Here is a 13,585-nt window from a genome sequence, read left to right on the forward strand (position 1 = left end):
ACTTTTTTAAATGGCTCTTCCATTACAGGAATGGGATGGAGTGGAGCTTCTACAATTTTCTGGTTGGGCTTACCTACAAGTTGACATGTATGACATGTTTTACAATATTGGGCAACATCTTTGACAACCGTGGGCCAATGGAAATGTTGGGTTATGTTGAACAAGGTCTTTCTTACCCCTAAGTGACCTGCTAAGGGAGTATCATGAGCTAATCTTAGAACATTATTCCTGAAACCAAGAGGGAGGACTATTTGATTCCTTACTTGCCATGGCTGGTCAGCGGTTGCGGTGGATGCTCTCCATTTTCGCATTAGGACTCCGTTTTCTATATAGAAACCTCGTGACATATTTTCAACTTCTTCTGGAGATGAAACAATCTCGTACAAATCTTTAAGAGAAGGATCTGACTTCTGTTCTTTGATTAATTCTGCTCTAGATAGAGAAACTGGTGAAGAAGAAGATGGGTCTGTTTGGGAGAATAGGGATTCTAAATTATAAGTCTCCTCTTCAGATTTCTTGTACTGAGATCTGGTTACAGCACAAGCGGGAAACAACTGTAAGTTATCTGAAGGTTCTACTGAGGTCTTAGGGTTATTTGTTATTAAGGGAGAAATGACTTTGCTTCCAGCGATGTCATTGGCCAACAATAAGGATATTCCTACTATGGGAAGAGAGTCTACTACTGCTACTTTAACCATTCCGGTTGTTAAATCAGACCGCAAGAAAACATTATGTAATGGACATTTTACAATTCCTCCAACTCCTTCTATCAATATATCATAACCTGTATATGACTCACCTAGATTCTGCAAGACAGAATTTAAAATCAGACTTTGCTTTGCTCCTGTGTCTCGGAGTATGGAAATAGGATATTGTTGTGAACTACTACTATGAGATATAGTTCCTGAAGATACAAATGGTTTGAAACAAGGATCATGATTTGATGAGGGGGGTTCTACATTACTTGACAATACCGGCTTCTTTGGTAGTTTATCCTGAATAGAGGATTTTGAATCATCTGATTTTATATTACTTACAAGAGTTGGTGTCTTATTGGAGAATGAGGGTGTCAGTCTCTTTCTGCAATTAGAAATGTGATGGCCAACCTGTTTACAATATGAACAAGTTACAGGGGGATTAGTCTTAAACCTTTCCATTCTTTGCCAAGGTTGGTTTGGAGGATATTGATTGAAATCAGACCTATAACTGAAATGTGATGGGCTAGACTGACTTTCAAAGTGTTTCTTTGGGGACCAAGGATCAGAGTATTTTGTTGAATCTGGAATATATGACTTTGACTTTTGGGATTCCATTTGTCTTGACTTAGGTTTATGATTTAGTGTGAACTCATCAGCCAGTACAGCAGCTTTAGTTAAAGTTTCGGGAACATGATCATCTATAAAAATCCTAAGATCTGTCTCTAAGGTATTCTTAAACTGCTCCAATAAAATCAACTGTTTAAGTCTATCTAAGGTGTCCGTTTCACTAGCCAAACACCACCTATTGAATAACCTCTCTTGTTGAGCCGCATATTCTACGTATGTTAACTGAGGTGTCTTCCTATAATTACGGAATTTCTGTCTATAGGCCTCTGGTATTAGTTCATAAGCTTTTAAAATACAAGCTTTCATATTATCATACTCGCTTTCTGCTTCTGAAAGAGAAGTATAAATTTGCTGAGCCTTACCCTTAAATTGTGTTTGAATGATTAATGGCCAATTTTCTTTAGGGATTTGTAACTGTTGCGCCAATTTTTCCCACTGAAGAAAGAAAATTTCTGGCTCTCCTTCTGAAAATTGGGGTAGAAGTTTTACATACTTGGAAATATCTATATGACCTTCCTGAACTACGGGTTGTCTATCAACAATCCTAGCTTCTACTTCTGCCTTCTTTAATTCTAACTCTGCCAATTTGACTTTAGTTTCGTTCTCTCTTTCTATTTGTTTCACTTTAGCTTCCTCTTCTCTAGCTCTAAATTCTGCCTCAATTTGCATTTGTTTCAGTTTAGTTTCCTCCTCTTTAGCTTTAAATTCTGCCTCAATTTGCATTTGTTTCAGTTTAGTTTCCTCCTCTTTAGCTTTAAGTTCTGCCTCAATTTGCATTTGTTTCAATTTAGCTTCCTCCTCAAAATCTACTCTCCTGACCTTTAATTCAATCTCCTTAATCTTAAGTTCGGTTAGTCGTGCCTCTATTTCTAACCTATTTGAAGGAATTTGTATAGCTGTAATCTCTTCTGGAGATAAGATCTCATCTTCGATCAGATTTTCAACAAGTTCCTGAAGTATTTTTTTCTTTCGTAAACTTGTATCAATGTCTACTCCAAAGTGCTTGCCTATTTCTATCAAAGTGTCTTTAGTTTGTTTCTTTAAGAAACTTACCTTGGGATTTTGAACGAATTCTTGAATTATATCATCCATCTCTATAAGAATGTGTTAAATACCTGATCCAATATCCTGGCAAGGTCGCCACTTTGTTACGGGCGGCTGGTATGTGAAGAGACGTTACGTATAACGTCTAAGTGCTTAAGAACCAGCTCACTTCTAGAAGCCACTGTAGGACTGAACTATCTGGTCAGGGCCTAGATAATTCGTAAGACTAGAAGTAAAGGTAACAAAGAAGATTCCAGGAAAGGAATATTAAACTAGCGATAAAACTAGTAAACGAAATTATTAATGGAAAATATTTACAGGCAATCAACACAAAAGAGAATGGGCAGTAGGGTCAATGGGACCGTTACATGATTATGGAAATTATCGTTCAAATAAGAAACACAAGATAAGTATGCAATATGGTACTATCTAAGTACAAAGAGATCAGGAACATGCATCAGAATAAGTAATAAGTACAAATATAAGTAAAGTAATGCAATGTATATCAGACACGTAATGTAGGCAAAAAGGGTGATCACTTCACACCAATCGTCTCATGAGTCCAAACTTGTATTTTTATCAAGAGATCAATAGAGCGAAAAATGACAAGGAATGAGCGGTTTCAACCGCTTATATACCATTGGACCGGAAGCGGGATACTTCCGGTTAAGGGTGCGGGTGAGGAGGAGGGTAAGTTAACACGTCAAACATGGGTAGTTTTAGGACCCTCGACTTGCTTGAACAATCTATTTATTTAGTAACTGTCAAATCTGTGCGCTCCGAACTATTCAGGATTTCGCTTGTCTGTTTGTTCTACAAGAGTGCGCACCTCTCCGCACGTAGGCAAAATTACATATAGTGGACGGGCGTTACTGCTTAACATTGTTACAATACATACATAGACAAGAAATATGAACATAGTTATGTAATACAAAGGAACACAATTCTATAACATAATTACAGATATGACGTAATATCTAATATTACGTTACAGTATGCATCCTGTTTCACTTTCTAGAAGCCATGTACACATTGACAAAACAACTAACCATAAACACAGATACATTTCCAAATACTCACTTCATCAAAGAGGATCGTAATCACAGTAGTAATAACGTGAACGGCTGGAACAACATTAAGAGCAGTAGCCAGGTAGTTTTACTCAATTTCATTGAATTCAGTCCGACAATAAGCGACCTCTTCCAGTGTCTAGACATCAGATATATAAGAGCATGTACCTCCTCCCCACAACATCTTTAAATTTGGATTCAAAGGTTTTCAAATCTTTGCTCACAATTGTTATTCGCAATAATGAAAACGTTCACAAGAAGATAGATATAGCAGATTGTGTCATAGCTTTCTACCACCGAATGCTCTCAAGAAAGTGCCCTAACTGGCTACAGCATAATGGCTTGAAATTAATTTGAAATGAAAAAAATTGTGAATTGAAGGGTCATCTTTTACGAACTAATTGGACTGAACTAGAAAACTAATTCAAGGATTATTTTCTAGGTAATATAATTGAAATCTGTTTATTCATACGTCATTCTAAGTTGGAACCGAACTGAATTGTCAAACAACTAATCTAACGCCGCTTCCTAACTGATTGTGGGCAAAAGCTATCGAAAGTAAATAGTTATATAACTAATAAATCGTAAGCATACTGATAACTCACCACATTGTTAAGTGCTAAATAGACAATAATGTGAACTAATTAACATTTGTTACGTAACCAATATTTCCATGAAAAAGTGGCACAAGATCATCAAAATATTTTGCACAATGGTGTATTGCACTTGAAAATTATGGAATACAGTAGAAACTAACCTCAGATATCGGCCATTGCCAAAAACAAATCCCTTCTTGAAAAGTTTCATGTGAGAGACTCGATTGACCCATTCTAGACTGACCAGTGATCACAGATGCATATATGTTCAACTGTGAGTACATTTTCCATGCCCTAACTTCATTTTGTGTTATCTTAAGATCAGTTATGCGAAAATCGAGGATCGCCCGATTCCAGTATGTATCTGAGCTATACTTTGAGCCGACGATGTATATGTTAGGTTTTGTATCCAACAGGAGATAGCTGCGTTTCGACATGACCCGTCGATCCATTGCAGTCTTCGGAAATCGCCCGTAACCGCGTGTAGACAATGACGGCCACCATTTGGCGGATGTCATCTTTAAATAACGAAAATGTAAACAATGTAATGACTGAAGTTTCATGTGTGCAAATAATAATTTTCATTGTTTTTAACCATTTGTGCTTCATTTACCTTGGAAACGTGGGAGTTTTTTTGGAATAACCCTGTATATACCTATCTATTCATTTGTTCATTCATTGATTTGTCAATTTATTTATTTATTTATTCATTTTTTATCTAAAGTAAACAGGAAGAAGGTAGTCAGTTAAGGGGAGAATAAAGTTTGGAAAAACAGAGGATGGCAGAGCCTTGTATGTTCATATGGAATTAGTTTAAGTTCAAGGCCATGTTCACGCTAATGGTTTGAACAACGTCAGGCGTTACAAACAAAACTCCCATGAAACGCACAACTACAGAGAGGGAGACCCAAGGTGTTCGAAGTGTGTATCGGGGAAGCACATCCTTCGAAGATGTAACGGCAACATCGACATGAAACGTTGCAAGTGTGGAGGGCCACGTAAAGCTTTACATGTGGTGTGAATCAAGAAAAAGGGCCATAATAAAGGCAAAAGAGAAAGTCAGACTTCAACAACAACAAGCGCAAGGATGGACTGCAACAGGATCCTACAGCTCAGCTCAGGGGACATGGGGGTTGGAGGAGTCGAAGGTGCTAAAAGGAACTATAGAAGATGCGGTGGGTGCCTACCAACAGCGCACCCAAAAACTTGAAGAAATCATGATCGCCTTAAAACCAGTGATACAGGTATAAGATAAGGCAAATAATGCATGGCTTATCTCCATGCCCACTTCATGAATACAGTAGAACTGGGCACATATCAGGTTCAAGTGAACATAACTTGAAAAGAATAAAGCCACTAGAGATTAAAGAACTAAACCAGACACGTTCTCATATATCAAACCCGTTTCTGTTTCGTTACATTGAACCAACACTTTCATCACTCATCAATGTTTCTGTTACTGATGTGGGTTCAGCTGCCTTACCATGAAAGCAAAAACCCAATCACCATTCATATTTGGTGGTCGTTTCTCTGCCACAAACCGCTTTGCAGTAGGTTCAAACTGTTCATCTTGTGAAGTACTTATCCGAATAAAATGTGTCAACTGTTGGATTTCGAGATTTAGGCCTAACATCAACTTCATCCCTTTGAACTCGATGCTGTATTTCTCATGAAATAACATCACGACTATCATTGGATTGAACTGAGCCATTTGTCAGACGGCTCGAGGTGATGGCCTTGTAACATGTCAGACATATGTCATTTGTGGTGGGTCCAGGGTTGCTCTCTACATTTCCAGCTAATAGAAGAATTTTACTACTGTAAAAAAAAATAAAGATGTACTTTTGGGTAAGGATTGTGGTAATAGCCCCGGGTAACAAAAGCTACTCCTAGGGATTCGTTCCATCTGTAAGGGTGGCAAGGGCTTCTTTTGGCGGCTCCTCCAATTGATTGTTACGGGTGACAACCTGATCCATTCCTTTTTGGAGGGTGATACGAGTGGCTGATGTGCGAGGTACTGGAGATGCTGGGGCAGAAGTCACTATTGCAGCATAAGTTTGGGGCGTGGATGATATAATATGGTGAAGTATTGGCATCATTGTGGGATCTTACGAGCTTTTTAAGGACTTTGAACTTACCTTTAATTCCATATTTTCTGTTTGAAGACTCTCCACAGCCCTTTAGCAGCGCACAGGCGACATGTCTCTGAAAACGCATAGAAAGACTTGGCGAACTTGCCTTTGCACTTGGTACACGCTGTCGTTGGGACTATTTTGGACAACTCTGTTTCGATGAGTTTCTATTCGAAATTTAAGATATGGTCACTGTATGCCTCCTACCGCAGTTATTAATTACTTGTCCAATTGGAGAAAAGAAACGACTGAATTATGTACTCGCTACGTCTCGGGGGCTTCTTTCGGACAATCCTCTCTTGGTATTACACGAAGTTACATACTAACCTTGGTCATTCTATCGTTGTGCTGATCGGATTCCACTCCCAGACGACATTACACATTTCACCATTTGCACCGATTTCCTTATCAGAAACGAGAGCGAGAACTAATCCTATTAAGAGCTAATAATGATCCCTAATAATAACCTTAATCTCATGTACACAGATAATAAGAAAGACGACAAGGGAAAGAGAACAGCTCAAGAGGAGGGAGAAAGAGAGAGAGAGAGATGGGAAGATGGTTTTTAACGGATGAGATCAGTTTCCCACTGGCTGGGGTGGGGGAGGATGGAGGAGGGACTGGGGGTTGGAAGGGGTTGGGGGTTGAAGGGGGTGATGAATATCTCCACTGTGGGCATGTACGGCATTTGCATGTACGGCATCTTCACCCATCTTCACTTGCTTCACTAGAAATCGCTCCATGATGTACGATCATCGAAAGTTTGGCATGGACGTGACATACGAACGTAGACCTAGCTACCGTAAACCTAAGCTAGCTAACGAATAATTTCTTATTTTTGTATTTTTTATTCTCCCTCCAAAGATCCATATTTATGAACTAAATATATAATTATCAAATGTTCATATTTATACTTAGATTGATTTACTTTCAATTACTATCCAAACATTTGATTCTATTTTATTTTCTCATAAATACGCGAACGAGGTTATAAATGGGATTTCCCAGTTTCCCTCCTAGGCCTCAAGTGAGTTTACATATGTACAGTGTACATATGCATGCGGTGATGTGGTATTGGGTATGGTGCATTGTACATGTAGTCAGCGCGTTGGTTGGGCAGCTAGCTGCATGCAACCAATGAACTTCCCTGCATACAGGTACCATGCAATTCGCAACTAGCGACATTATGTAGCACGATAGTCGTGTAGAGTCTAGTCAAAATGTGCTAGTATACGCGCGTATGCAGCTGATAGGAAGTTAGGCTACGTAAGCCAACTCTAGCAGCTATACCGCGTACACATACGTACAGCTGCACAGAAAACTATCGTTAGTAAATCACGCTAATCATTTTGACACAAAACAACGAAACTATTTGAGACAAGTTGAAGTCTCCATCGGAAATAAGATTATCATGTCATAGTGAATCCATATGAACTCCGGAACTATTATTCGATTCATATTCATTCAGAAGGAATTCGAACAATTCGAACCCCAGAAATACCAACCCTTCGGTATCATAAGGTTATGTTCATTAGCGAATGTTTCGACACCCCTACTAACGATAGTTTTCTGTGTAGCTGTACGTACATCAACAAATTAAAGTTGATTGATACGTTGCGTTTATGGTATCGATTAATAATGCAATGATTGATCAAGGGTAAGTTATGTTTGCTCTGATCCTTTCATCAATGGTGATGGGATTCAGGGATTACCAAATGATGGATAATGCATGAAAAATGTTGAATCTTGCCGCGGGACCGATTTTTTTTTTTTTTTTTTTTTTTTTTTTTTTTTTTTTTTTTTTTTTTTTTTTTTTTTTTTTTTTTTTTTTTTTTTTTTTTAGGGGATCGCTCCCTCTATTGGATTTGCGAGAGCGACATTGGAACTTTCCCTAGCGAAATCGCTCGTCGCTCCTGTGTATTTTTTTCGCTGGTTTAGTCCCTTAATCTCTAGTGGCTTTATATAATTTTCTTTTAAATTTATGTTCAGTTAAACCTGACATGTGCCCGGTTCTACTGTATTCATGAAGTAGGGATGGAGATAAGCCATGCATTGTTTGCCTTTTCTCCATCTACCTGTGTCACTGGTTATTGGGTGTGCTGTTGATAGGCACCCATCGCATCTTCTATAGTTTCTTTTAGTATTTTCTATTACCTTCAGACTCCCCCACCCCCCATGTCCCCTGCAACATCGAGCTGTAGGATCCTGTTGCAGTCCATTCCTGCGTTTGTTGTTGTTGAAGTTCAGCTTTCTATTTTGCCTGTATTATGGCTTCTGTTCTTGATTCATACCATATGATCTTTGAGTGGCCCTGCGCAGCTGTAACATTTCTTGTCTATGTTCCCGCTACACTTTTGGAAGGTGTGCTTCCTCGACGCACACTCCGAACACCTTGGGTCTCCCTCTCTGTAGTTGTGCGTTTCATAGGAGTTTTATCCGTAACACCTGACGTTGTTGAAATCATTAGCGTGAACATGGCCTTGAACTTAAACTGATTCCATATGAACATACAAGGCTCTGCCATCCTCTGTTTTCCAAACTTTATTCTCCCCTTAAATGACTACCTCCTTCCTATCAACTTTAGAAAAAATATCAAATAGAGAAATCAATGAATGAACAAATTAATAGACAGGTATATACAGGGTGACTCCAAAAAAAACTCCCACGTTTCCAAGGTAAATGAAACACAAATGGTTAAAAACAATGAAAATTATTATTTGCACACATGAAACTTCAGTCATTACATTGTTTACATTTTCATTATTTAAATATCACATCCGCCAAATGGTGGCCGTGGTTGTCTACACACGCTTGGAGGCGATTTCTGAAGGCTACCATGGATCGAAACGTGGCTGTCTCCTGTTTAATAGAAACCTTAACACATACATCGTCGGCCCAATGTATAGCTCAGATAGATGCTGGAGTCGGCCGATCCTCGATTTTCGCATAACTTGTCTTAAGATAATATGAAATATAATTAGAGTATAAAAAAAAGTACTCACAGTTGAACATATGTGCATCTGTGACCACTTGTCAGTCTAGGGTGGGTCATTCGAGTCTTGCACATGAAACTTTTGAAGAAGGGATATGTTTTTGGCAATGGTTAGTTTCTACTGCATTCCATAATTTTCAAGTGCAATACACCATTGTGCAAAATATTTTGACCTTGTGCCACTTTTTCATGGAAATATTGGTTACGTATTACATTATTTTCATTAGTTCACATTATTGTCTATTTATCACTTAACAAGATGGTGAGTTATATTATGATTTATCAGTTATATAGCTATTTACTTTGGATAGCTTTTGCTCACAATCAGTTAGGAAGCAGCTGTTAAGGCAACTATCGCGGCATTAGATTAGTTGTTTGCCAATTCAGTTCGGTTCCAACTCAGAATGACACTCAATGGAGTTTACATGTTTATATTTCCAAAGTACCACATGTTTTATTGACGTTTTTTCGGCTGCTCTACTTCGCCTCCGGAATAATGTCTGTAATTTAGTCAGAGGCTTCCCCTTTGTCCCAGGAATCCACTTCCAAGACACTAAGCCCAGCAGCAAGTTAGATACAGTAAACGAAAGAAACAAGACTTGCATGTTCTGTGACGTCGCGCCATACGTCACGGTCAAGAGAAACTGTGACAAGCTGAACACCATAGTAACAATTCGAGCCCCGACGGATCGAACTGGTATCGGAAGGACTTCGGCCTCCACGAGGTTGACCACGGGATCGATGCCGAAACTTGAGAAGACGGTGAAGGTGGCAAGGAAGACCCCCTTCAACCACTTGGGTGCGGTGGGGAGGTGGAGAACACAGGATATACAAGCCATTGATATTGCGCAGACGAGTGAGGAACCGAAAATGAGGGTGCGGCGTTCCACCCGGTCGATGAAGAAAATGGATGCGCAGATGGAAACAAGTTGCACGACACCAATGATAATTGACTGGAAGGCTGGGTCCTGGTCAGGGTTGCCCTCTCCGAGCAAGAAGACGAGGAACCTAAACACGATGTTGGTGCCTCCTGCCGCTTGAAGGAAGGCCATGGTCGAGACCAGAAGTACGGGCTTATAGTTCATAGGAATCAGGAGCTGGGAGACCTGGAAAGATACAATAGAACATCCTATAAAGTATTCCTATGATTTGAATGATAAATTGAAATAGTATGGAATGAAAATGGTGCCCTGCTCTTGGCATGGTAACAAAAACTATTGAGATTGTGAATGTTTTAATGAAATTGCGGAAATGTGGTCGTTGGGGTTTCGATGAAATTGGTGAATGAAAGCTGTGGATGCCTAAAAGAAATTGCGGAATTGCTGGTATGGATGTTTCAAGGAAATTAGAAAAATTTTGTTGTAATTAAGAATACATATGTAATGATTTTGCGGTAATTTGATTTACAATTGGTGTTTCCACCTATGAATATACTGCAATTTACTTAAAGAAATATATAATGGGTGTCATCATGTTGCATTGGCAATAGATCTGATTTTGGTGATCATGCGGAAATCTACAGTGTCGATGTGAATGCTATGTACAAAAGAGCAATTAGTGTGTTGCTCGTCAACATAGACATGAGGATGGTGAGACGTGTATGTTTTTCATTGTATAAAATCCATCAGATTTCGTTCCTGTCTGTCGTAGGTATGAACTCCGTGACGGGTGCAGAGGGTCTGGCACTTTGTCTTCGGACTGGGTCCGAGGTGATCGTCACACACAACTTTCACTATTGCCTCGTCACGCAAGGATCTACAACCCACGACGACTTTCCCTCTACTTACCGATGATACAGAAACAGCCCCACACTTACCACAGTTCGTCTTCACATATATATGGGAGATCCGGAAAGCAATGGCGGCTGTCATCAAGGTTTTGGGTGTCCAGTGAGACAGGACGAGGTAACTGAGTGGAATGGAGTAGTTCACTCATCCTTGAGCGAACCATAACTATTCTTGTCGTTGTGGTAAATGTAAGAGGTTGGTAGAGAGACGTGAGTAAAAAGTGGAGTAGATGGTGAGGGTTGCATTTTTATGGATTGGGTGTTTTGTAAACAGCACAGTTCATTGGCGAAGGGTTGCGCAAGCTCGCTCTCCGGCTAGAGTCATAAAAATGCCCAAGAGCCTGTATGACGTGTTTTGCTGACTATTTGTAATCTAAGAGAGTTATGCAGTGATTCGAGATTGCTTAAGTAAAAAATATTACATATAGCCTTGTAACAACGAATCAGATTGGAGTAAGGGTGGAGTAGGAGACAATTCAATTGGTTCACGAATGTAAGCTCACGCCCTTAGGGAAGGATCTTAAATATTAGGTTAAAGATCATTGGACTAAAGAAATCACTTCGTCACTGCAAAATTAAAGCAGAACCTGTCCCGCGTTTTCTCTGGGGATTTAGAGATTGTAACTGGAGAAGCATGCAGTGTTAACGATATTCAAGAAAGAAAAGAAAATCTACAATCATTTCATTCCCTCTTGTCTGAAGTACATTATATAGTAACTGAAAAGAGGAATACTTGTAGGCACAGGGCATATCGACTAAAAATCTGTAAATTAATAAAGAAATAGAAGTGACAAGAGAAAGGTGGGTGAAAGTGAAGAAAGGGGAGGTTACTAACGACAGTGGTGCAAATTTAAGAGACGTAGGAAACGAAAGTAAACGCGCGAAAGTGGCAAAGTAGATAAAGCTTTAGAGCCGAAAGTTCATCAAAGTGGAACTGAATAAAGAGAATAGGTTTTTGAATAAAACAGAGCTCACTTGGTCTTTAATGGTGTTGGTAGGCTTTTCGCTGATTGCTTCTTTGATCTCCTGTAGCTCGAGATCGACTTCATCTTTATTCCCCCGAAGCCTGAGTAGAGCTTGATAGGCCTCGTCAATTTTCCCTTTCTTAAGTAGCCAGTAAGGTGACTGAAATAAACAGGGTCATTTTTTTTTACCATTTTGTGTTGTTAAAGCACTGTCTTGCCCAATGTAGAGTCAGATGTGTTGAAATTTAAATAGTGTTGTACTTGTTAACCTGTTAATACCTGGAAACTAGAAATAATCTATTAACCAAAACAATACTCATAAATTGTGACTCGTACATTAATAGGTTAAGAACAAATGTATGCATATCGAACCTCGGGGACAAATGTCATGAAGATAAAAACGGTACCAATGAGCGAAGAGCAGACGATGTGAGCATTTGTCCAGGACAGGTACTTGGAGATCACGTAAACAGTCAGCATTCCTATGCCCTCCATGACTCCTGATTGAATCGTGAGCATTCCACGAGGTTTTGCACTGACTAATTCTGCTATGTGTACATGAACGATGGATTTGGCGTTGGCCTCGATAATAGAGATGCCGGTCCACGCAATAAAGAGCGTCGTTCTAGAGGGCAGGAAGGCTATCAGGAGCCAGAGGGCAATCTGCGGCAGGAGAGAGAGGTGAAGCACACGGCTTGGGCCGAGCAGATCCTCCCAAAACCAAGCCAGGAGGGGCACGGGAATCAAACATAGGTCTGGGATTGAAGCTGAAAAGATAAGAATGTAAGAACATAAGACTGAAGGAGACTGCAAAAGGCCTCCACCAGTCAGTTCTATGTCCACTACCATCTATCATCTCTACCCACAAAGTTATCTTTCCATATCTTAAAACAACCAATAGTTACCTCACTACATGGTTCATAAGTCCATTCAACGCGTTAACAACTCTAATGGTAAACCAGTTCTTGCCTATTTCCTTCTTAAATCTAATTTTGTCAAATTAAATCCATTACTACAAGTACTGCCCTGCTGTCTTGATGATGACCTTGTCTGCATCATCCTTGCTAAAGCCCTTGATCCATTTGAATACCCGTATTAGATCACCATGCACCAGAGAGTGTAAGTTAAGGTGCCTAAGCCCATCTTCGTAAGGTAAATTTGTGAGCCCATGTATCATTTTGGTCATTCTCCTCTGTACTGATTCTAATGAATATAAAAAAGCTACCGCATAGTCAGAGACGAGTCTAAGGCCAGATAGAGTTTAATAACTACATCTGCAATTTTGTTTGTAACCATCCTAGTAATAAATCCTAATGGCCTGTTAAATGTATTCCTAGCACCAATGCACCGTTTCCTAGATTTAAGGTTGGGATTCACTAACAAACAAAAGTCTTTTTAACATTGGGACCCAAAACAGAGTCCTAGGGGACTCCACTACTAACACGCCCCTATTTGGATTTCACATCGTTATTGGTGACCCGTTTTTTCTGTCACTAATTCATGCTCTAATCCGTTCACTTTTCCTCCTGTGCCACGGGCTTTTACAGTGGTAGTCTCTGGTGGGGCACTTTGTCGAACGCTTTGCTAAATTCAAGGTAAATAAAACAGTAAATATCATTGTTATATGCCGTCTTGTAGACATTAATGTAAAAGAATAAAATATTAGTTATAAATA

General features: G+C 39.5%; 1 protein-coding gene across 4 annotated transcripts in view; it reads right to left on the reverse strand.

Annotated features, from left to right (window-relative positions):
- Positions 1–8,892: 8,892 nt before the first annotated feature.
- The window catches only part of LOC143039233 (facilitated trehalose transporter Tret1-like), a 164,748-nt gene continuing 160,055 nt past the window's right edge, over positions 8,893–13,585 (reverse strand). For 2 of the 4 annotated variants that reach the window (XM_076209103.1, XM_076209102.1), the window contains 3 exons: positions 12,283–12,573; positions 11,921–12,070; positions 8,893–10,265 (listed from right to left, as the gene is read on the reverse strand). In XM_076209103.1, coding sequence (XP_076065218.1) covers positions 9,543–10,265; positions 11,921–12,070; positions 12,283–12,573 — 1,164 coding nt within the window. In that variant the 3' untranslated portion in view covers positions 8,893–9,542. Of the gene's footprint in view, positions 10,266–11,920; positions 12,071–12,282; positions 12,678–13,585 lie in introns of all 4 variants that reach the window. The other 2 variants (XM_076209101.1, XM_076209100.1) reach the window with 1 other exon arrangement.

Source organism: Oratosquilla oratoria, chromosome 26 (assembly GCF_046742065.1).
Source record: "Oratosquilla oratoria isolate Oo_2021 chromosome 26, ASM4674206v1, whole genome shotgun sequence".
Lineage (NCBI taxonomy): Eukaryota > Metazoa > Arthropoda > Malacostraca > Stomatopoda > Squillidae > Oratosquilla > Oratosquilla oratoria.